Below are 22959 nucleotides of genomic sequence, written 5' to 3'. Positions count from 1 at the left end.
CTGTTTATTGGACTGCTGTTTTCAGCAGCCCACACCACCTGCCCTCGGTGCCGGTGTCAGCGAGCTGGTCCTTCCCCACACCCAACACTAAGCAAGAAAACGCCCTCATCACATTTGCCTGAAGGCCAGTCTGATGGAGGCAGCTCCTCAGTTGAGGTGCCTTCTTTCCTGATGATTTTAGCTTGTGTCGAGATGGCAAAAAGTTAAGTCAGCCGCCCAAATGCCCCTCTTGTCAATAGAACACGCAAACATATCATTATCAAACCATTATATTTCCTTTTTTGTTTGTCCACAGATCTGATGATATCATAATACAAAACACAGTATGGAAGTCCCACAACTTGGCTGGAGATGTGCCAGGGGTTAAGAGCATACACAATCCTTCAAAGGTCACATCAGGCAGTTCACAACCACCTGCAACTTTTAACAGCAGGTTAACCCCTGGCTTCTGATGGCACCTGCACTCATGCACAAACACATACATGCATACACACTTAAAAATAACAATAAACATTTTTTAAAAATTTTAGTCTTAAAAAAATGCAAACTCTTTAAAACTTCAAAATTTCTTTAAAATGCCCAAAATCTCATTAAGTGGATTCCTGTAAGACAAAAAGAACCAAGTTACATACTTTCTTACTCCAACAGAGTAGAACCAGGGGATGATCACAAACAGATCTAAGGAAAACCAAACTCAGATAGTGTAAATAACTGAACGCTCAACATCTGGGACTCATGATTTTCTGGGCTTCAAAGGGCTTACATAGCCCCACCTCTCCAGATGACAAACTTGTCTGCTTAGGCCAGCTTCACTCCACATCTGCTGCTGTACTTGGTGGTCCTCCTACAGTCCTGCCGTCTGCAGTTTGCCAGGGTCCCCACTGCACGTTCACCAAGCTTCTCTTGGGCTCTCTTCAGGGACTATGGCCCTGCCACAGGATGCCACACCTCAGCTTCTCTCCAGGACCCCTTTAATCCTGTTCATGCAGCCAAACCAAACCACATGGGAGATGCTTACACATTACCAAGTTTTGTCACCAGCTTGAGATGCAGTCTTGGCTCACTCTGGTCCACTGTTTTTGGTGTGTGACCCTGAAGAAGTATTTGGCAGGAGATGTCACCTCACCAGGTCAGGCCTTTTGTTAATCAGCTGACTCTTCAGCTCCAGGTAAGCAGTGTGGACTGTCCCAGTGTGTCCAGGTAAGCAGTGTGGGCTGTCCCAGTGTGTCCAGGTAAGCAGTGTGGGCTGTCCCAGTGTGTCCAGGTAAGCAGTGTGGACTGTCCAGTAAAGCAAAGGCTTCACCTCATTGGTGCTGGTCTCTCCTTATTCACAGCCAATTCTTCGGACCCAGCCATGCAGAAACCACACATTCTTAATTCTTATTACACAAGTGACCCCAAGTCTTTGCTTTCCTCTGAACTTCACAAGTCAGCTCTCTATCATCTGCATTTCCCCCAACACTTATTTTCCAAGCTCCCTTTAAACAGCCCTTTAAAAGTTTAATATTCAATGGTTTTTCCAAACCAAAGTTCCAAATACTTCCCAAAACAAGGCCAGGTCTATTGTTGCAATGGCTCACAAATCTAGTACCAATTTCTTACTTAGCATCTCTGTTGCTATGATAAACACCGACCAAAAGCACCTTGGGAAGAAAAGGGTTTACTTGGCTTACACTTCCATATTGTGTGTGATCCACATTGAGAAGCCAGGGTAGGAACCTGGAAAGTAGTTCTCCAAATCCAAATCCTATCCATATTCTTCATCTACTTCAGTCATGTATAAAACCAAAAAACAAACAAACAACAACAACAAAAGTGTGAAACATAGGAAGAGGAATCTGGTTTTTATTTCTGGGAAATAGCAACACTTCTTGTTACATCTCACAATGTGCAAGGGAAGGGAAAGTGTAGTAGAGACCACGGACATCTCGTCTCTCAGTGTTAAGGGCATGGAACGTGGTGAGGACACCCAGCTTTGATGGACAGGGACGGACAAGACAGCACAATCTCTTGTGCCTGGGGGAGGATTACAGCACTTGTGGTCTAAGTTCACTTCCTCAAGGAGAGGTCTCCATCGAGTGACCTTGATTCCCAACATGGCCAGAAAAACCATCAATCCCACTCATAGGGCAGATGACCAAAGGCGCTGCACTCTTCCCTCCCGAGTAGCTTAGGCTGAAGTAGGGCCGGACTGGCCCACAGAAGGTAGCATGAGAGAAAGTAAAGGTGTGACATCTTTCTGTCACATTGTAGAAGGAGACCTCACCAGCATCATAGTCCAAGAAAATCCCTACCCGCTGGAGAGGGGTCCGCAGAGGGAGCGCAGTCATGGGGGAGGTAAGAGCCCAATATTCTTTGCCATACCACAGTGACACTGCCCAGAATCCATTCTGGGGCGCTGAGGTCACCCCACCTTTTCTGCACACCGAGTCTTCACAGACACCTATGGTCCACTTGGCTTTATCTCCCACCTCTACCTCCCAGTAATGTCTCCCAGCGATGAAGCACGGAGAGCCCAAGACACAGGGAAACAGATTGAACCGCTCAGGGTTGTCTGGCAGGTCCTGCTGCAGGTAACTGTACCGTACTTGCCGAAGATTATCGGAAAGAATCAGACTGGGGTAGGCTGTGTCTGGGTCCAGGGTCACATCAACTGCAGAAAAAAAGAGGGGAGGGTCAGATGAAAGCCAGAAGAGCCCACTCAAGACCTCCTGGCATTTCACCCACTTCCCCAGAACACAGTAAGAGATGCCCACAATAAGAGGCTGTACTCATTTTATGATCAAACATAGTCAGTATATATTTTAAAAATTACATTGGAACCAGGCATGGTGGCACATTCAGGAGACTGAGACAGGAAGCAGGAGACTGAGACAGGAAGCAGGAGCATCTTCAGTAGTTTAAGACCAGCGTAGGCCACATGGCCAGTTATACATGAAGACCCTGTCACAAAATCTAAAAATTTAATCTCCATCATAGACTACATTTAAGACTTCCTTCCTTCTTCCCATGACAAGGTTTCTTTGTGTATCCCTGCCTGTCCTGCATCTTGCTCTGTAGATCAAGCTGGCCTCGAACTCAGCAATCTGTCTGCCTCTGCCTCATGAGTGCTGGGGCTAAAGACCTGCGTCACCACCACCTAGCTAAGGTTAATTGCTGAATTTGAAAATTTTGGTGGTAAATAGCTTCAGATAAAGTGACAGACAGCAAGGTCTGTCACTGCAGCATACAATCAACATAGACTAATGCTGGAAACACGAACAGTCATATCACAACACAGAAAGGCTCTCAGTCACATAAATTCAGAAGCTGCTATTTTAATAAATTTACTAAAAAGAAACCAAAATCTTTTTGGCTTACAGATATTCCGGAGACTGAGAATCTGTTCAACTTGCCCCCTTTCAAGCCCTTTTACTTCTATGATTTTGTCTTGCACACCCACACCCTATTCATGTGTCCCCTGCTCTTTACTGAGATTGAATCTATGCAGACTGACTAAAAATGGCCTTCAACTCCTGATTCCCTCCCTTGGCTTCCCAACTGCTGGGTATAGGTTTATGCCATCACATGTGGCCTAGTTTTTCTTTTCTCCCCACAGCCTTTTTCTGAGACAAGGTCTCTATCTACATAGCCCCAAATGTCCTGACTCACTCTGGACCAGGGTGACCTCAAATTCACAGAGTCTCTGCCACTCAACTGCTGGGATTAAGTGTGTGCACCACTTCGCTCAGCTGCCTAGTTTCCCTTACATTGCTCATCCCATTACTCTTTGGCCTTTGAGCTAACACCCTGGACAATTCTTCTCCTGTGGTTTGGTTTGCAGCCTCACACTGCCGTTCCAGCCTCGATGCACCTGTGTCTCCTCTCATCCTGCTCAAGTACCAGCTCTCAGAGGAAAAGCAAACCCAGTCAGGTCAAGGCTCGCATCATGACAGGGGCAGGAGAGGTATGTGCTACCACAGCCCAGCTAAGAGCATGTTTTTCTGGGAAGACTGGGCTTGCATCTGTATTTTAGGTTGGAAAATCCTTTGAGTACTCACAGCTCAGTGGGCTGTTCTGAGTAAGTTTGGAAGGCAAGAGTGTCGACAGAAATGCAGACGATGGAGGCCTGGCTTGTGAAGTTGCAGGAGGAAGCAAAAACTCTGTGTGATATTTTTGTGTTAAGAATCAGTGGTGTCGCTGGGCAGTGGTGGGGCATGCCTTTAACCCCAGCACTTGGGAGGCAGAAGCAGGTGGATCTTTGTGAGTTCGAGGCCAGCCTGGTCTACAAAGAGAATCCAGGACAGTCAAGGCTACAGAGAGAAACCCTGTCTCAAAAAAACCTAAAAAAAAAAAAAAAAAAAATTCAGTGGTGGCACTAGGCGTGGTGCCATACAGCTTTAATCCCAGTGCTTGGGAGGCTGATTTCTGTGAGTGAAACACTGTCTCAAAACACCAACCCAAAAACCACAAAACAAAAAACAAAAGGAAAGAAAAAAAGAACTAGTGGCCAGCTGGAGCTGAAGACAGCTGTGATTAACTAGAGACCAGTACCACTGGAATAAAACCTTTCCTTTGCGCCAGGCATGATGGTACACACCTTTAATCCCAGCACTTGGGAGGCAGAGGCAGGCGGATGGCTGTGAGTTCAAGGCCAGCCTGGTCTACAAAGTGAGTCCAGGACAGCCAAGGTGACACAGAGAAAGCCTGTCTACCAACCAAACCTTCCCTTTGCTAGGACAGACATCCCTTTTCTCCCTACCAATTCAGTATAGTACTTAAAGTCTTGGCTAGAGGACTAGGACAGCTATGGAAGAATGAGGGGTACAAACAGGTAAGGAAGAGCTCATCACGTCCTTACTTGAAATGACATATACAGAGAAGAGCCTGAAGACCACCAGGAAATGGCCACAGCTCATAAACACATCCAGCAACAGAGAAGAATATAACATTAACACAAAACAAGCGGTTTTTGTTTGGTTGTTTTGTTTTTTTCAAGACAGGGTTTCTCTGTATAGCCTCGGCTGTCCTGGACTCACTCTGTAGACCAGGCTGGCCTTGAACTCACAGTGATCTGCCTGCCTCCGCCCCCTAAGTGCTGGAATTAAAAACACCTGGCCCCAGCAGGTTTTTATATACAAACACATTTATTTATTTATTTATTTATTTATTTATTTTTTGTTTTTGGAGATAGGGTTTCTCTCTGTAGCCATGGCTGTCCTGGACTCTCTTTGTAGACCAGGATGGCCTTGAACTCACAAAGATTCATCTGCCTCTGTCTCCTGAGTGCTGGGATTAGGCGTGCGCCACCACGCCTGGCCACAAACAAATTTATAAAGAAATCATCCCATTACAATAGCATCTTAAAAACAAAAATAAAAACAACAACAACAAAAAAAGAGGCAGTCAGATCTCTAGAGAGCACTGGGACAGCCATGGCTACACAGAGAAATGCTGTTTTGAACCCACAGCACCTTCCAAAAAAAAGGATAAAGGTGAAATTACAACAGGGGGATTCAATGGTGTAGGTGATGAGAGGGGAAGCTACAAGGGAGTATACGGGAAGAAATAACACTAAAGTCCTTTTGAAAAAGCCACATGGAAACCAAATGCTGTAGAAGCGTCCTTTAAAAAAGTGTACACCATGCCCCACACACAATATGAATTTAAATGAAGTTATATATAATGGGATTATGGGGGTAATAACCCAACTAAACAAGACAAACCACTAAATAGGCCCATCGCAGGACCATCTACTTCTGTTACTGCTCAATGGCGCCTCACAGACACCGCCCCTCCCCGCATTACAGGCCACTGCCAGCTGCTTATTCTTCACAACCTGATGTGAAGTCGCTGCTGCTGCTGAAGACACCATATACTTATGTCACAGAACATGGAAAAACTGAGTTGTGCTCAAGTGGACATTCCTTCCCTGACCCTCCCACCTTCCCCACCCCCAAGGCTACAGTGTGGAATGGTGCCATACAGGCTACTGGAGGAGAAAAAGAATTAAAAAATAATTATCCATCACACCCAACTCCGAACCCTGGAACTGTAATAATGACCTGCCCACACGTGCAATGTGGCACAAATATAACCAACCACTGTTTGACTGTATTTCAGGCTTTCACTGAATTTAAGATGGAACCTGCAGTTGACACTGTTGGTGAGGCACGGACGTGAACTGGTGCTCGGATTTGAACCCCTCCCCTTGTAGGCCCAGAGGAAGGGAACAGGGCAGAAGAGGGAGGGAGGGAGGGAGGGAGAAGGGGGGAACAGGACGATAGGAGCAAGGGTTAACAATCTGGATGCAATGTGAATTATTAAAAAAGAAAGAAAGGGAAGCTAGATGGTCATAGGCCTAGGGGACAGTTATGCCGCTAAATGACCAGCACAACAAAGTGACCGCTAACCACAGATTGCTCTGTTTCCCTGTGTAGCCTTGGCTGTCCTGGATTTGCTTTGTAGACCAGGCTGTCCTCAAACTCACAGCGATCCCCCTGCCTCTGCCTCCCGAGTGCTGGGGTTACAGGCGTGCGCCTCAGTGCCCTGCTTAGGTCAGTGTATCATGTAACCCTTATCAGAAAATTTTCTTTTTGTTGGATGGTATAACCCAGAAAGCACAAACGGCCAATGTCGAGATGACGACTTTGGAATGCTTAGGCCTAAATGGGACGTCTGTATGACACCTCTCCTCCTCAAGGCTCAGGGATCCATGCAGAAGTGGGGGGGGGGGGTGGTGGTGGAAATATTCAAGAGCCAGAAATGGAAGACAACTCCAAGGAAGCTGCTTTCCAGATACAACAGGGCAGTCGCACACATAAACTCACAAACAATGTGACAGCACAGACACACACAAGCTCAAGCTGGACAGAATCCCAGCACAAAGGGAGGGAAGGGGAAATGAAGCACCACAGTAAAGAAGCCATTCACAACCCACAGCTTCTCGGAGAGGGAAAACCAGTTTCCTTCAACTAAGTGACCCTGGGCACATCCAAGACTACATTGCAGGGACCGCTCCGTGTTCAGGAGCTGTCAGCCAGCACACACTGGATTCATGGGTTTTGTTGTTGTTGTTTTGTCTCTTTAAGAGAGAAGGAACATGAAGCAGGATGGGTATTACGGGAAGATGTGGGAGGAGATGGAGCAGGGCAAAGACTATGATCGAACACACTGTACGAAACTCTCAACAAATAAAACCATTAAAAAATATTCATGACAGGCGCAGGTGACGTGACCCTTGGTTCAATAACCTCCATAACAGCCACCTACTGAGCTCACTCAACTTCTTTTAGTGCTATGGATTTAACAGAGGCCTTTACCCACACACGAGGCACATACCCTGCCAGTGGGCCATCTGCAGCTCCCTGTGTCTTTCCTTGCATTGTGGGCATGCTTCTCATGTCCAGCCAGACTCTAAGTCACTCTCTAAAGCATGCGCGTGCTAGCCTGTGCTAACATGTGGAGTGCTCAGCTATCATTTAAAGAAACAAATATCAGGGCCTCTGGAGAGATGGCTCAGGTTAAGAGCACTGACTGCTCTTCCTGAGGTCCTGAGTTCAATTCCTAGCAACCACGTGGTGGCTCACAACCATCTATAATGAGATCTGGTGCCCTCTCTGGCGTGCAAGTGTACACACAGGCAGAACATTGTATACATAATAAATAAATCCCAGAAAAAAAGGAGAAACAAGTATCAGAGATGGGAGAGACTGCTCAGCAGTTGAGAGCAGCTGTTGCCTTTGTACAAGACCCAGGTTTTATTCTCAGCACCTACATGGTGGCTCACAACCACCTGTGACTCCAGTTCAAGGCAATCTGACACCTTTCAGTTTCTGTGGGCACCAAGGATGCCTGTGGTGTGCGCACGCGTGCGCGCGCGTGCACACACACACACACACACGTATTTCAAATATTTAAAATAAATAATAAAAACCCCATGGAGATCTAGGGGTTGTCAGATTTTGCCAGAACATATTGTTGAAGAGCTAAGACTCCCAGACTCATCAGAACTCAAAATAAGAGCTGGCTCAATCATTTCTGTGTGTGGCAAACATAGTATGGGAAGATGTGCACTACAGTGGGATTTTTCTATTTCTGAGGAACCATGTTTCTGGAAGTCTACAATTCTTTATAAAAACAATGGCAAGGACGCTGCGAGCACACGGGAACAGCTAGCGACTTCTGGCTGAGTGCTTTGTGTACTCATCCAACTACAGGGCCCAAACGCAGGCGCCTCGGGCCACGCACGATAAATAGTGGGCAGGTTCACAGGGCCTTTGTTCCACCTACCTGAGTATAACTGAGCCTCTCTCAATTCTGAAAGAAGAAGAGAGAAAAGAACTTACTGAGTCTGTGTGTCTTTCTGGGAAACAATGTTAAGTAAATGCAATTTGGTTAAAAAGTCACAAAGCAGTGGAACCCACCCACATTCCAGAACCCACGTCAACTGGGCACTGCTTTCTTCACTCACGGTTATGACTCCACATCTGCTTATCCGCCCAGGAATTATTTTTTTTTTTTAAAGACAGCCTTATTATGTAACCCAGGCTGGCCGAGGCTAGGCATGCACTAAGCTATGGGGCTTGGGAATCCTGGCTATACAGATCACATGTGTGAACTTGGTAGGACATGGTACCAGACTGAGACAAGTCAAGGATTCCACCCTCTAGATAGCAAAGGCAAAAAGTTCAAATGCATGACACATATACACAACTTTTAACTGTACAGACCATCTCTGCTGCAGAGGCTGAGTGGCTCAAGTGACACCCATGGCCATCATTAATTTGTGTGGAATTTCTACTTGGCCAGGGATTTCAACAAGTCTTTGAAGGGGCAAAAAACAAACAAACAAAACAAAACAAAACAAAAAAACAAAAACAAAACTCTCACAAAAACAAAAAAACTCAAGAGGGAGAGAGAGGGAAACAACAATCAGATCAGGGAAGCCACTTCTGGTTACTGGTGGATGGCACCACACCCATAATCCCAGAGACCAATGGTCTGAGGCAGGAGATGGTGCCTAACAGGGCAGACTGAGCGACACAGTCGACTGTCTCAACAAAAACTGAACTAAAACATCATCAAAGACGTGAAGTGGGGAAGTGGCTGTTCTCTCCTCAGACCCTCACGTACGTTCTGAGTATCCAGGTCAGGGTGACAGGTTTGCACGGTGACTTACTTCACTTACTGAGTCCCCTTGCTGGCCCTCCTGGACTCTCAATAAACTCAGTTTCTTCCCAAGAAACGCAAAACATCAAGAGCCCAGTAAAGAGGAACACTTACCTTGGATCTTCTCCATGTCTGACTGCATTTTTTCTAAGAACAAAAAAGAAGAGATTCAGTTTGTATGTGGTTGAAGATGCACCCTCAGATCGTAACGACACACAGGTATTCAGAATATAACCCCTGCCTTTCTCATATTACCTGTGAACTGCTTCAGACTTTCAGTCAAAAACAGACATTTTTGCGCAAAAATATGGATTTTCTCTTGTAGATCTGGAGGTGTGATCCAGGGCTCAGGGATTCTGATTCTTTCAGCCCTAAAATGAAACAACAGACCATGTGAGACCCCTCTCCCTCAGTTCTCCATCTTCCGGGGAGCAGGCTGGGCAGGCCCTGGCTGGCTGTCCAACACTGCTGGGCAGTCCGCAGAAGCAGAGCTACTACAAACCCTACCCCAAATTACAGCGAGAGATAACCTCTCCCAAAACCCTGGGCCCATGGCTTTGCAAACAGTTAGGTCTTTAGTGGGTGTGCTGGCTCCTCCCTGCAATATAAGCGCTGGGCAGGCAGGAACGTGAAGACCACTGCTTGCTCCTGGCCATCTAGGGCCATTTGGTGAGAGCTTGCCTTAAAACCTCCAAGACAAAGCAGACAGACAGAAAAGCAAGTCTTCAAAATTAAAATGAATTATGAGGCTGACCTTGCCACGAAGCAAAGTTTCTGTGACAAAAGCCCTTGGTATTTATAGTGGGCAGTTATCTACGCTATGTGAGGGATGAGACACACCATACTCCTGAGCTACACTCATTTTCCATTTGATGGCACAGTAGGCAAATGACTCCAGCCAGAATCAATGTGACCCATCAATAACTAAATAACTATAAGCTGGTCACATCTTCCTCAGGCTTTATTTGGGAAAGTGCCTGAATTTTTCGGGAAGCAAGAGCCATAATCTGCCTTTTTTTTTTTTTCGAGACAGGGTTTCTCTGTGTAGCCTTGGCCATCCTGGACTCACTTTGTAGACCAGGCTGGCCTCAAACTCACAGTGATCAGCCTGCCTCTGCCTCCCGAGTGCTGGGATTAAAGGCGTGCGCCACCACGACCGGCTCATAATCTGCTTTTATACTTGTGTCAAGTAATGGAGGTGTCCTCACACTTAAACCATTGTACTCTCACAAGTGAACTCTCTCACTCCAACAAACTGTCAAAAAGTTCCAAAGTGGTTTTTTTGAGCCAGGATTTAGGGTTTCTCTGTGTAGGCCTGGCTGTACTGGAACTCATATATAGACCAGGCTGGCCCCAAACTGGTCTACATAGACTCTGCCTGCCTCTGCCTCCTAAGTGCTGGGACTACAGGTGTGCTCCACTGGCTCAGCCACCCTCTGAAGTTCCTTCAGTTCTCTGAACAATAGAGTCCCTTCAGTGCCAGAGTCAGTAAGTCTCCGTTGGGATTTACAGGTGTGAGCCCTGACAGTCTTGGTTCACACCACAAGGACAGAAAACTGTACCTGGTCAGTGTGTCTCCAATGTCCTGCAAGAGAAAAGAGATGGGAAACCATGAGACGCGATGCGTAACTTGAATTTTCTTCCAGATGTGTACTGAGAACCCAGCTGTGGGCCTGGGCCCACCCTCTCAGGAACACTAAAGACAAGATTAATTAGGACACAACTCAACATAAGGGATCTAGAAATCAGGCAGAGGAAGCAAGGATCTACTAGCCCAGGCATCTTACTCTTGGGCCTTAGCTGTTTGCACGTGTAGTGTACTTTAAAAAAAGCCCTATTTCCCCCATGCTTACTATCCTTTAGTTCCTTATCTAATCTACAATTTGCTTTCTCTCTTAGTCATAACACATATAAACGATACACTGTCTTCAGGGCCATTTACAGGGTTGTTTAACATCTATCTGTATTTTCAGAATTGTGTGTTTTGTTATCTAATTTCAGCTATTATAAGGTTTGGGAAATTGAACATTAATCTCAACCACAGTTCATATTTTAATGAAATCAACAGTCTTAATATCTGTCACGACCGTTCACACTCAGCCTCGCCCTAGGTAACACAGAATATGCGTTAGCCATTATGGCATGTATCCTTAAGTAGAGCAGCTGCTGATACAGATTGTGACCACTACTTACTATTTTCCCATTTGTAATTAGTAAGTAATGTATTTATGAAACTTTCAATTCTTATCAAACATTCCCCTTAAGGTTTGGCATCTACTGACAGATTTGGTTTAAAAAAAGAAAGAAAAAGGAAAACACAATGCTGGAGATTAAACTCAAGGCTTTGTATAATCAACCACGGCTCCAGCCCCAACAACTCCTGTCTAAACTGTTTTACCTTATAGTTGCAAAAAGTATTTCACTAACTTTTTTCTTTTTCTTTTTTTCCCCCTCCCTTTTTGGTTTTTCAAAACAGGGTTTCTCTGTGTAAAAGCCCTGGCTGTCCTGGACTTACTTTGTAGACCAGGCTGGCCTTGAACTCACAGAGATTTGCCTACCTCTGCCTCCAGATTGCTGGGATTAAAGGCATGCACCCCCATGCCCAGTTTTTCTTATTTTTCAAAAGTTTTTTTTTCCATTATTTTTTGTGTATTAGTTTTGCTTACATGTATGTCTGTGCCCTACATGTGTGCCTGATGCCTGCAAAGGCCAGATAAGGACATGTGATCTTAGAACTAGATTTATAGCTGGCTGTAAGCTGCCATGTGGGTGCTAGGAATCAAACCTAAGTCCTCAGGAGAAGCAGCCAGTGCTCTTAACTGCTGAGGCAGCTCTTTAGCCCACCTGCCACCCTTTAGATAGCATCTCACTGGAGAGCCTTGGCTGGCCTCAAACCTGGTAATTCACCTGCCTCTGCCTCCCAAGAACAGACATTATATTATTTTACTCCATGGGTTGTAACCCATTGCATTTTAACTTATTTTGGTTAAAAAAAAAAAAAAAAAACCAAAAAAACAAAACTCTAATAATTGGTTCCAGAGCCCTTGTCATTCCTTCTGGCCCCCTCCTGTATCATTTGCCCCTTGCCCTAGGATTTTCTTTCCTTTGCAGAACTAGCTTGTGTAGAGGAATTTTAATTCAGAACATGGCTGTTCTGGCAAGAGATCACAGCCAAAGACATTCTAGGTCTATGTGATCTGGCTGGAATATAAACAGGCCTATAAAATGAGACCGAGGCAAACTGATCTGAGTTCAAGGCCAGCCTGGCATAAAGCAAGTATCAGGTAAAGAAAAGCTTAGGTCCAGGAGTGGTGGTACATGTCTTTAATCCCAAACAAAGAAAGTAAAGTTAGTTTGTAGAAGGAAGCACCCACGTTTGAAAGTGATGTTTAATTGAGTGGCAGAAAAAGTGACAAATCAAGAGAAAGATTTGACAGAATAGGATACACTCAACTCTCACAAGGACAGAGAGGAAAAGGAAGCTACTTTAAGGAGCAACAGAGAGGAGAGGAGAGGAGTTTGAGGCAGAACAGCTGAGTTGAACCAGCCAGCCCAGAGCTAAGAAAGAACAAGGGTGAGCTTATCAAGCAGTAAATCTCAGAGGCTGAAAACATTCTAGGCCTAGGTTAGACTGTCCAGAGGCTAGAAGCTTCCAGGACTAGGCTTAGGCTAGCAGAGGCAATAAGCCTCCCAGACAACAATGAAACAGGTGAAGAAAAGTCCCTCTTACAAGCACATGCATGTGCTCTCCAATCTTTCTTTCTTACCCACAAAGTATCATGCTCTGCCATCATTTTAAGACTTTATTTTTATTTGTGTGTGCATTGTCTGCACAAAGAGCCTATAAGAACTCACTGGATCCCCTGGAGTTGAACTACCTGATGTGAGGGTTAGGACCTGACCTCAGGGTTCCTAGAAGAGCAGGGGGCGCTTAACCACTGAGCTATCGCCTCAGCCCTATACTTAGTTACATCTTGATTTCTTCCACTTAGCTATGTATACTTAAAATCATCTCTATCAGTTTACAGGTCCTCCTGAGACAGAACATTACTATGTAGCTAGCCCTGGCTGGCTTGAAATGGGCTAGGCAGAGCAGGCTGGCCTCAATAGTGCACTGATTCTCCCACCTCTGCCCATAACACACTTGGTACTATAGGTGTGCAGCACTACATCAGGCCTCCAGGAGTTACCGTTCCTCCTGTTAAAAAGCTGCACAGTATTCTGCGGGGCATGTGTTTGGCTGGCTAAATCGGCAGTTATACTATTTCCATGATCACAGACTTACATAACAATGTTGAAGCAAACCTCTCATACTTGAGTCTGACAACTTTCATTCCCACCAGCGGATCTAGTAACATGAAAAACATTTTGCTGGGTTTTGTTGTTGTTGTTTGAGACAGGGTTTCTCTGTGTAGCCTGTAGCTTTGGCTGTCCCAGACTCTCTTTGTAGACCAGGCTGGCCTCGAACTCACAAAGATCCACCTGCCTCTGCCTCCCGAGTGCTGGGATTAAAGGCACGCACCACCATGCCGGGAACATTTTGCTGTTCTATGTGACATGGGACACCCTAGTGTAGTTTTAGTTGGCAGGACTCCTTCTGTAAGTGCTGGTGTGTCTCTGCAGCTTGTCTCTGGGACTTCTGCCCATTTACCTACAGTGTTCTTTCAGCAATTTTTCTTCCTCAGACAAGGACTCATGTGGCCCAAACTCCTGATCCTCCTACCTCTACCTCTCAAGTGACAGGGCTTCTCTGTAGCCTAGCTCGGCCTTGAACTCACAGCCATTCTGACGCAGCTTCCTACGTGTTGGGAAGTGTAGGCATAAGGTTACTGTGTAATTCAAGTGTTGACTTCTATACCCCATATCTGGCTGCAATCCTTATCCTGAGAATCTCCTGTCTCAATGTTGTGTAAACACCACTCCCCAATTGTCTCCTAATATGCTAATAAGGTTTGAGGCCAGCTTAGGCAATAAAGCAAACCTTTGTAGCTGGATTATAATTCTCCAAAACATGCTGGATGTGGTGGTGCACAACTTCAATTCCAGATCTCTGTGAGTTCGAGGCCAGGCAGGGGCACACTGTGAAACTTTGTCTAAAATAGAGCAGTATAGTCTCACAATAGAGTATCACTAAGCGATAAAAAGAAATCAAGCTATTAATTCACTCTGTAATTTAGATGGATATTGAAAAAAATTATGGCGATTAAAAGAAGCCAGAATTTAAAAGCCCACATATTGAATGATTTTACTGAATAACCAAAATGTAAAAAACCCAGGGACAGATACTAGAGGCAGGAAACATCGAAAGGGACTGCTTAATGGGATGAGGTTTCTTTGGGGGAGGGGTCGTGATAAAAGTGTTCTAAATCTAAATGGTAGCTGATAACTGAACTCACTATTTAAACATGCCATTTTGTGCTACAGACATGACATTTTAAAATGGTGAAATTTATGTTTTCCAAGAAAACAACCTCCCCCCAAAAAAACAAACATGAATAGGCCCAATTCTATTTCTCAGTGCTTACACAAGAGCAGTGAAGACCCAAGAAAACAAAGCAGCCAATACCACCCACAAAGGGCACAAGAGTCCAATAAAGTGTTTAAGAACACCCACCTTGGTAGCCTGATGACCTGAGGCCAAGCCCTGAGCCCACACAAAGGTGGAGAGGATGACTCCATATAGTTGTCCCCTGACACCTGCATCACGGCACATACAAGCCCCAACCGTCGCATATCCACACCCACCTCTCATCAGTCACCATCAGTCTGTTACTGACCAAACAATCCTACCTGCCCCAGAGCAGAGGCTCTCCCACACACTAACAGTTTCTTCCCACACAGCAGAGGACCTTCTGCAAGCAAGTGTGCTATTCCGTTCCCATCTTCTTGGTGGCATACTTCTGATGTCCCGCTATTTCTGACAGTGCCCACGTGTTCTCTCCCCATCTTTATCACAGTCACCCTCCCCACACTTTCAAAATTCTTAGTTCCTTCAAGCACTCCCTTGCGGCAGGGAAGGCACGGAGGTCTCCTCATCTCTAAGACTTATCTCCATCACCGCCCTTCAAACGGTTCTCTACTCTGGCGGCTTCTACTCACCCCCCACTGGTCACCTCTCAACTCTGACATGGCTCTTGCTCTTTTGAGGAGGATTTCTATGACAGTTCTACGTGAAGTTATCAATGATGACCACATTTTAGAACCGAACGGTTACTGACTCTGATACTGTTTGGCATCAACCACGTCACGACTGCCACCCCCTCCCGTCATCCTGGCCGTCCACCTCGCGGGTCAGCAGCCACTCTTTCACACTGTCACCTCGTTCTCTACCAACAGGACAGGGACCTTTATCAAGGCTTAAGCCGTCTTCCCTTACTGCGCTACAACAGGCTAGTCATCTTTCCTCACAAAGTTAGATGGTCAACAGTTTAGGTTTCAAAATCTACACGAACACTCAGTCCTGCTGATGCAAGGGAAAGCAGTGACGGGTGCTAAGCACAGGGAGAAGAATGCCCATGTCTGGTAAAAACGCATAGACAGCCAATCTCAACTTCTCAATTTCACCTTGATGAAAAACATTCTTCTTACTGTTTCCAAACATCTCAAAATATAAAAAATCCTACTTACCCACCAGCCCCTTTGAGCAGCATGTATTAACTTTTGTGATAACTATGCATTTACTGTCTTGAACTTCCAACTACACATAATTAAGGAAAGCTTATGCACCTATTGCATAATTTCAGAGCCCAGCATAGCGCTTATAGTAACAGATGATATAGCAGGGAGGCAGTCAGTGGTCTTGCCCTGTGAGAGCACTGGCTTCTTTCAGCTGTATTAGCACAGGTGAACAACAGCCAGGCTAACTGTTCTCTACCCGATGCCTCCAGGCTGTGGTAACAGACACGTACATATTAAAATTACAGGATAATGAAAGGACCTTTGAATGATAAGCGACCCAGATGCTTTATTGTATACAAGCTATCCTGAGCAAACGCGATCAACAAGGCCCTAACTGCCAAGGGCCTGGCCTGTGAGCAGACCATTCAGTGCAGGGCAGGCCCAAAGACTAGGCTTCTCTTTTGCCTTTCCATGACACAAGCAACTAAAGAACTGAGTTTGCCAGTCACAACTTCTAGTGTACAGGTTTTCCTTCTAGAATGTGTAACACTTCAGGAGTTAGACAGGCACAGGGAACCACCAACACTGACATGTTGACAGCTGCGCTGCCTGCTGAGCCCGCCGAGCCTGCCCTGAGTCCTGCAGGGCTCTCCTGGTTACCTGTAAAAGCTCCCGCGTGGGCTGCTGCTGCTTCTCTTCCAGCTGGGCAATGAGGCCACTGAGGTGGGAGATATTGCAGGAGAACTGGGTGATGGCGCCGTTGATGCTGTTGTAGATGGCCAGGTCCAGCTCCTCCAGGCGAGCCAGCAGGCGATACTCATGTTCCTTCAAGGAGTGGTACAGCTGCTCAAACTCCCACACGATTTTTTCCCTCTCCATCTGGGTCAGGCTCTGTAAGCAAAGGTAGCGAATAGGAAAGGCTCATTGTTAAAATCTTCAAAAACCTTCCTGTACTAGATGTAAACGTTTTAGCTTTGATCTCAAGTGTGGGATGTGAAAACGGCCTGTGAGAGGGCCTATGCTGCTTGTCTGGAAGTGGTTTTTGTCAGCTGAAAAATATCCTGTATGGACTCTGGAGGGCATAACACAGCCCCCAGAGCCAGGTGCAGTGGTGCGTGTCTGTAAACCCAGCACTCAGGAAGCAGAGGCAGGTGGATCACTGTGAGTTCGAGGCCAGCCTAGTCTACAAAACTAATCTCCAGGACAGACAACGCTGCACAGAGAAACCCTGTCTCGAAAAAACAAAACAAAACAAACAACAAAACCAGCCCCAAACAAAGAGATTGCTTTGCATTGCTTTGAGACACTCCTAGAAACAGTCCAGAGAACACTTGGAGGTCGCTGCTTTGGGTGCTGTTGTGTTTGCTGGTTTGCGGTTTAGCTTGACTGCCGGAACCCTGATGATAGAGTGGAATCACCCCAAGATCTCCTCATTTCATCTTATACTAAACAGATACTATACTCACTCATCCATTTCCAGTCTTTATACACCGGACATACAATGACCATGAACTGAATTACTTCAATGTTAATTAAGAAACAGTTCCTGACCTTGAGGGACTCGGTCAAGTGAGAGTCAGGCCATGTGACAACTGACAATGGATGTGTAAAGACAGTGGGAAAGCAGAATAGTTCCCCCTGCCCACGTCCACACAGGGTCTTGTAGAACGAATGCCACGTAAGGACGAACTCGATAGGCTTTCTACACTGAGCAAATGGCACAGGCGATAAAGTGGGGAGGGAAGGCACCTGGTTCTACCTGACTGGAGTGCATGAACACTGGAGGACGAGACTGGGTCACACCTTGCCTGGCAGTCATGAAACACAGCCGTACAGAAGTGGCAGCGTTAGGTGTGTACCTGTGGATGCGATCCAGAATGATCTAGACTTGTTTACTTGGTCCCTTTATGTGATCCATACCCTGTGATTTTTTGGGGGGTGTTTATGGGTTTGGTATTGAAAAAGGTGTTTCCCTCTTGGTTCCTCTCCAATCAGTGTGTCTATTATAGTTTGTCTATCTGTCCTTCTCTGCCCAATTCCTGCACTGGCAGGACGCTGTGGAATCAGCTGTGCTAGTGCATGCCTGTATTCCTAGCACTCGGAAGGCAGAGACGGGAAGACTGGGACTTCAAAGTCACCCTGTTGGAGTATGGTCTGGTGGTTTGTATTTGTTAATTGTTGCCACCTGGGATTCTCACTACAGACTGTCACATACCCCAAGTATTGCTATTTAACCTTGCCTCCCTGTTTGACTAATAATGAAAGCTAATATCCAGGCAGGGGCGGAGGAAGGTAGGCATGACAAAGGTTCGAGGGCTTTTGGAAACAGAGAGGATCTTGGGAAAGAGAAGCAGATGGGACCTAAGAAGGAAGAATCGCCATGTGCCCAGAGGAGGAACTCTGAAGTTCCAGGGTGGGGGAACGAAGAAGAATCTTAGCATGTATTTTAGGATTGTGGATGGGAGACAGCTCACACAGAAATTGTTAGAACAGATGGAAGGTAGTTTAGGGGGTAACATCTGTCTTGCCTCATGTAAAAATAGGCTACTCTAAAATACAACAGGTGTCTATGTCTTTTTGATTATGATAGTGGGTTAGATAGTACCACCGTAATACTTATAAGCCCAATAATAAACATTTATTAGGTCACAACCATTAAACTAACAATATCATCCTTAGCCAAATAATGAAATAAAGATTAATTTGGGCTATGTAAGATTCCCATTTCAAAAAAAAAAAAAACAACCGTTCTAACTAAAGAATTACAAATTAAGTATGGCAGTGCACAGTCCCAGCACTTGGGGAAACTAAGGCAGGAATATTCAGAGTTCAAGACTATCCTGGGCTACATAATAAAACTATTTCTAAAACAAATGGTCAGTAAAATGTCTCTAAAGCGGTGAAGAAACATTTTACTTGAATTCAGCCACGCCCACTAAATTATATATTAGACATAGCTGCTTTTGGAATACAATAACTGAGGTATTGCTTGGTTGTGATTCAGCTTGTGTAAACTCATGAAGCTAAAAATACCTCCTACTCGTCCCTTTCAGAAAATTTCCAAGCCTGATCTGAACTTAACTGCTCCAAGAGCACCAGCCCCATCATCCCTCTAACCAATCTTCTCAGGCACCTACCAGGCATCTTTGTAGCATACAGCATACACACGGTTTGCTTTATAGACCCCTTTCCCTAAACTCACACCTCTTGTAAGCTGGATAAGTCTTTCAGAGGCATAAAACATACAATATAATCTAAGATGTACAAAACTAAAGCTACAAGTTACAGATCAGTTTATTCAATATTTCCAAAATGGGTGTGACTGACTGCCTGGCAGGAACACTTTGCCTGGCATAGGTCTGTTTCTTGCTGCAAAACTTACAACCTCGTCCCAGCGTGGGCTGTCTTTGACTCAGCTCAAAACAAGCCATTTAAGGGCAGCATTGGCCTGCCAGAGATCCACAGGTTTCATTTGTCTGACCTCTCTACTTCACAAAGAAATCAAGGCCTAGAGAGCGCGTACTACTTTCTCCATCTAAACTGGCTAGCGTCTGAGGGAAGAAGCAAACCCCAGGGTTCAGGATTCTTCATGGCTGTCTCTCAGAATGGACACTTGTTGGGGAAGGGGGGGGGGAATGATTTGATGTATTTTGATGCTAATTAGTGCTTACTATTTTTGCTTAATAAAAAGCCATTCCCACCTGGGCAGGGCAAAGGAAATAGGTGGGGCTAGGAGAGAAAGGGATTCTGGGAAGAAAGACCTCCAAGAGGAAAAGGAGACCTGAAGTGAAGAGAGGGAGGCCGCCATGGAAGAGAAGCACATGGTCCATGGCATGGATGGAGAATCCAGCCCAGATGAAGAACATAAGCAAATATTTGGGATTATGGATGGGAGGTAGCTTGATAGAAGTTATTAGAAACAGATGGTGTGGGATTGAGGCAAGGATCCCATGCCTACCCCACTATGGGAGGTAGTTTAAAGAACTGGTATCTGCCCTGCCCCAGGTTAACTAAGGCTATTTTAAAATATAACAAATGTCTGTGTCTTGATTGATTGCTAGCTGGGCCTACTGGTAATACAGATAATTTTTAAAAGCAATAGACACTGTTGTATGTGTAAGTCCAGTTTACTCAGGATCACTGGGAAGTTTCTTCGTCCTATTGTCAAGCCAGGCTCTCACTCACTGGGCCATGTGTGTGTGGCAGAGCTAAGAGATGAGGATGACAGACACCAAGCAAGGGCTCACGCTCCATTTAGAAGTTCTTTCACTGCACTCTAGCCAAGCCTGCGATTTCTCAAGGATTATCAGAGACAGTGGGTCAGAAATTTGCTATCCAGATGCAGTGCCTTTGCAGGGTGGCAATCTGGACCCTCACCAAGAGCTCAGCTCGCGCCTGCTCCCCCTGTGCCCGGCGGCGCTTCTTCAAGTCTTTCACTCTTCTTAGGTGGTCCAGCCGATTCTGGATTTGTTCCTGATGAAAGTAAGCAGTTGGTCAGGTCAAGCTTATGCAGATCTCAGCATCAGAACCCGACACAGGAACCCAAAGTACCAATGCCAAGGCCCCAGCGGACTGTCTTCAGACCACAGTGCCACTCCTGCGAGGAGCCCAAAGCACAGGGGCCAGCACAGCTTTGCTTTAGAAATTTCTTCTTTAAACTCTGGGCCACCTACCAGTTCCTGGAAAAGATTCTGCATAGGTTATGAGGCACCTGATTAAGGAGGCTCATAGGCTAAGTAAGCTCTTCCTCAGAGGAATACAGAGAAAATGATTTATTTTCCTCAAACACATAGAATCTTAAACTTTCCCAAACTACTCACTTATTACCAGTGAATGAAATGACACTTTGTAAACATTTGGATGAACTCACATCCAAACACACACACACACACACACACACACACACACACACACACACACACACACACACATCACCGAAGTCCTCAAAATAGACTCGTTGTCACTTTAGAGCTAGTTTATATGTAATATTTTCGAGTTCCCGTGTAGCCATGTCAGTGTTTACTCAACACTCCACAAAGGCCTCTTCAGGTCTTGTGAGTTCACTCACTCTTCATAGTAACTGTTATTTCCCCGAGTCTCAAGAGTGGCTACAGGATTCCCATTAGCTCCTGAAACAGGTTACAGGAAGTGCTGATAGGCACCGCTTAATGTGAATTCAGTCGGCCAACAGCGACTGCCTGGTTTGATACCCCGAGCCAGAGCTAGTTCGCAGTCTCCAAGGCCTATCGAAGTGGACGTGACTGGGAGACGCACATCTCCTTTGTCAAGGGAGGAGGGTCCGCTCCCGCCATCCCTAACCCCGCACGCCTTGAGGCAGTTAACAGGGGGCGCTCGGGGAAGGGGTGGGGGTAGGGGTTGGGGTGGGGATGCTTCTGGCTTCACCAGCTACAGGTTCTCCTTCCGAGTCTGAGTGCGGAGGATCCGCAGCCGACAGGGAGGAAATGACGGCGGTGGGCCCCACGTCCGGCTCGCCATTTTCTCGGGCGGCAGACCCGGCAGCCTCCGGCTCGCCCCTTTGTCCACCGGCCCGGCCTTACCTTGAAACCCTCCACCGCCTCCTCGAGAGGCAGCACGCTGTGGCCGCGGTGCTCGCGGGAGCGGTCGCACACCACGCAGATGGGCATCTGGTCCTGCTCGCAGTACAGCTTCAGGGGCTCGCGGTGCTTCTCGCACACGCCCATCTCGCCATCCGGCCCCGACGGCCGCTCGGTGCGCAACTGCTTCACCAGCTGGGTCACGTTGGCCAGGTGCCTGTTGGGCCGCATGTGGCGCTGCGGGAAGGTCTCCCGGCACTGCGGGCACGACACGTTAGTCTCCGCGGCACCCCAGCAGCGGGCCAGGCACGCGCAACAGATGTTGTGGCCACAGTCGAGCATCATGGGCTCCGCGAAGTACTGGAGACACACGGGGCAGGTGGTCTCCTGCTGCAGGCACTCGGCCACGCTCCCGGAGGCCATGGCGCGGGTCCACCGGGCCGCAGGGCATGAGCCCAGAGCCGAGCTCTGGCGGAGCCCGGCGCGCTCGCACCGTTTCTCAGCCCCGGAGCTGGGCGGGGCCGGGATCCCAGACGCACGCGGAGCGCTCCCGCAGCCAGACCCGTCCCCTGCGCAGCTGCACCCCGCGGACAGCGCGGGAAGGCCTAGGGGCCCCCCCGAGCCCAGCTAGGGGTCGAGCAGAGGGGGAGTCGGGACCCGGGCGCCGAGGACTGGCTCACAGGGCAACGTGGCCGCGTCGGAACGGATCCCGCGGCCGCGCAGACTCCGGAGGGCCGAGCGGAAGAGGTGGGCCGGGGGCGGGGCCTGGCTTCGCGCGCGCTGCCCTCCTCCGCCGGCGCGAAGGTGGCTTTAAGCCTCGGCGCAGTCCTGGAGACCCCAGTGCTGGAGCCCCGGTCCCCAGCCTAGGAGTCGGGGTCCGGACGCTTCAAGCTTCTGGGGACTCGTAGTCTTTTGTTGGCTTTCCTCTTAGTGCCTAGGCCTCGGCTCCTTTAAAACTAAGATGGCTTTGTATTAAATGCTGGAAAGCCGGGCGGAGAGAGCAGCTAAGCCCCTCCCCATGCGTGAAGCACTCTGAAACACACCTTATCCCAGGCGCTAACAATTGCTAGAAAAAGGTTGAATTCTCAGCAACTTCTCTACGTGGCGGAAATGGAGAAGGCCAGTTCTACTTTCCATCACAAAATAAGTTTCCCATTCCGAGCCTCATTTTCTTCTCGTGAAATGGGGACTGTTAGAATCCAGAGCGCTCATCAGACCCCGAAGCCGTCTGAAGTCAGTTTCACCCTAGCCTTAGGGTCACTGGGAAGCCATCCCACTGCGAGCCCGCCCGGTGTGTCCCTAAGCCGCCTCCCTAGGTGCCCAAATTGCTCACTTCCCCAAGTGAAGTAGCCAGACCAGACGTGTCAGAGGGCTGCTTGGCGACACCCCCACTTCCCGGACACAACTGCTGAGGAACCAGCCTAACGGCAGGTTCCTATGAGACCCTCTAAGAAAGGACCCGGATTCTGTCAGGTGGGCCTCATTCTCAGAACACTCCCCCCCCCCCCCCCCCCCCCGGCTCTGAGGCCTGAAATTCTGCCTGTCTACCATGCTGTTGTCTGTCCACACATGGCATTAATAACTCTTCTAAAAGTTCTTACCTCCATCCATCTGCTTCTTCTTCTTCTTCTTTTTT

The 22959-nt window shown here is 47.2% G+C and overlaps 1 protein-coding gene across 1 annotated transcript; it reads right to left on the bottom strand.

Moving 5' to 3' along the window:
* Positions 1-1489: 1489 nt before the first annotated feature.
* On the bottom strand, positions 1490-22047 carry Trim27 (tripartite motif containing 27). Its single transcript, XM_051168339.1, has 8 exons — positions 21327-22047; positions 20146-20241; positions 16429-16659; positions 10713-10735; positions 9406-9521; positions 9265-9297; positions 8272-8298; positions 1490-2653 (listed from the first exon to the last, which is right to left on the bottom strand). The coding sequence occupies exons 1-8, from the start codon at positions 21744-21746 to the stop codon at positions 2058-2060; spliced, it is 1542 nt and encodes a 513-aa protein (XP_051024296.1). The 5' UTR covers positions 21747-22047; the 3' UTR covers positions 1490-2057.
* Positions 22048-22959: the final 912 nt, after the last annotated feature.

Source organism: Acomys russatus, chromosome 3 (assembly GCF_903995435.1).
Source record: "Acomys russatus chromosome 3, mAcoRus1.1, whole genome shotgun sequence".
NCBI classification, from domain to species: domain Eukaryota; kingdom Metazoa; phylum Chordata; class Mammalia; order Rodentia; family Muridae; genus Acomys; species Acomys russatus.
Note: the sequence above shows the minus strand (reverse complement) of the source record. Positions and strands in the feature narration are given on the sequence as shown.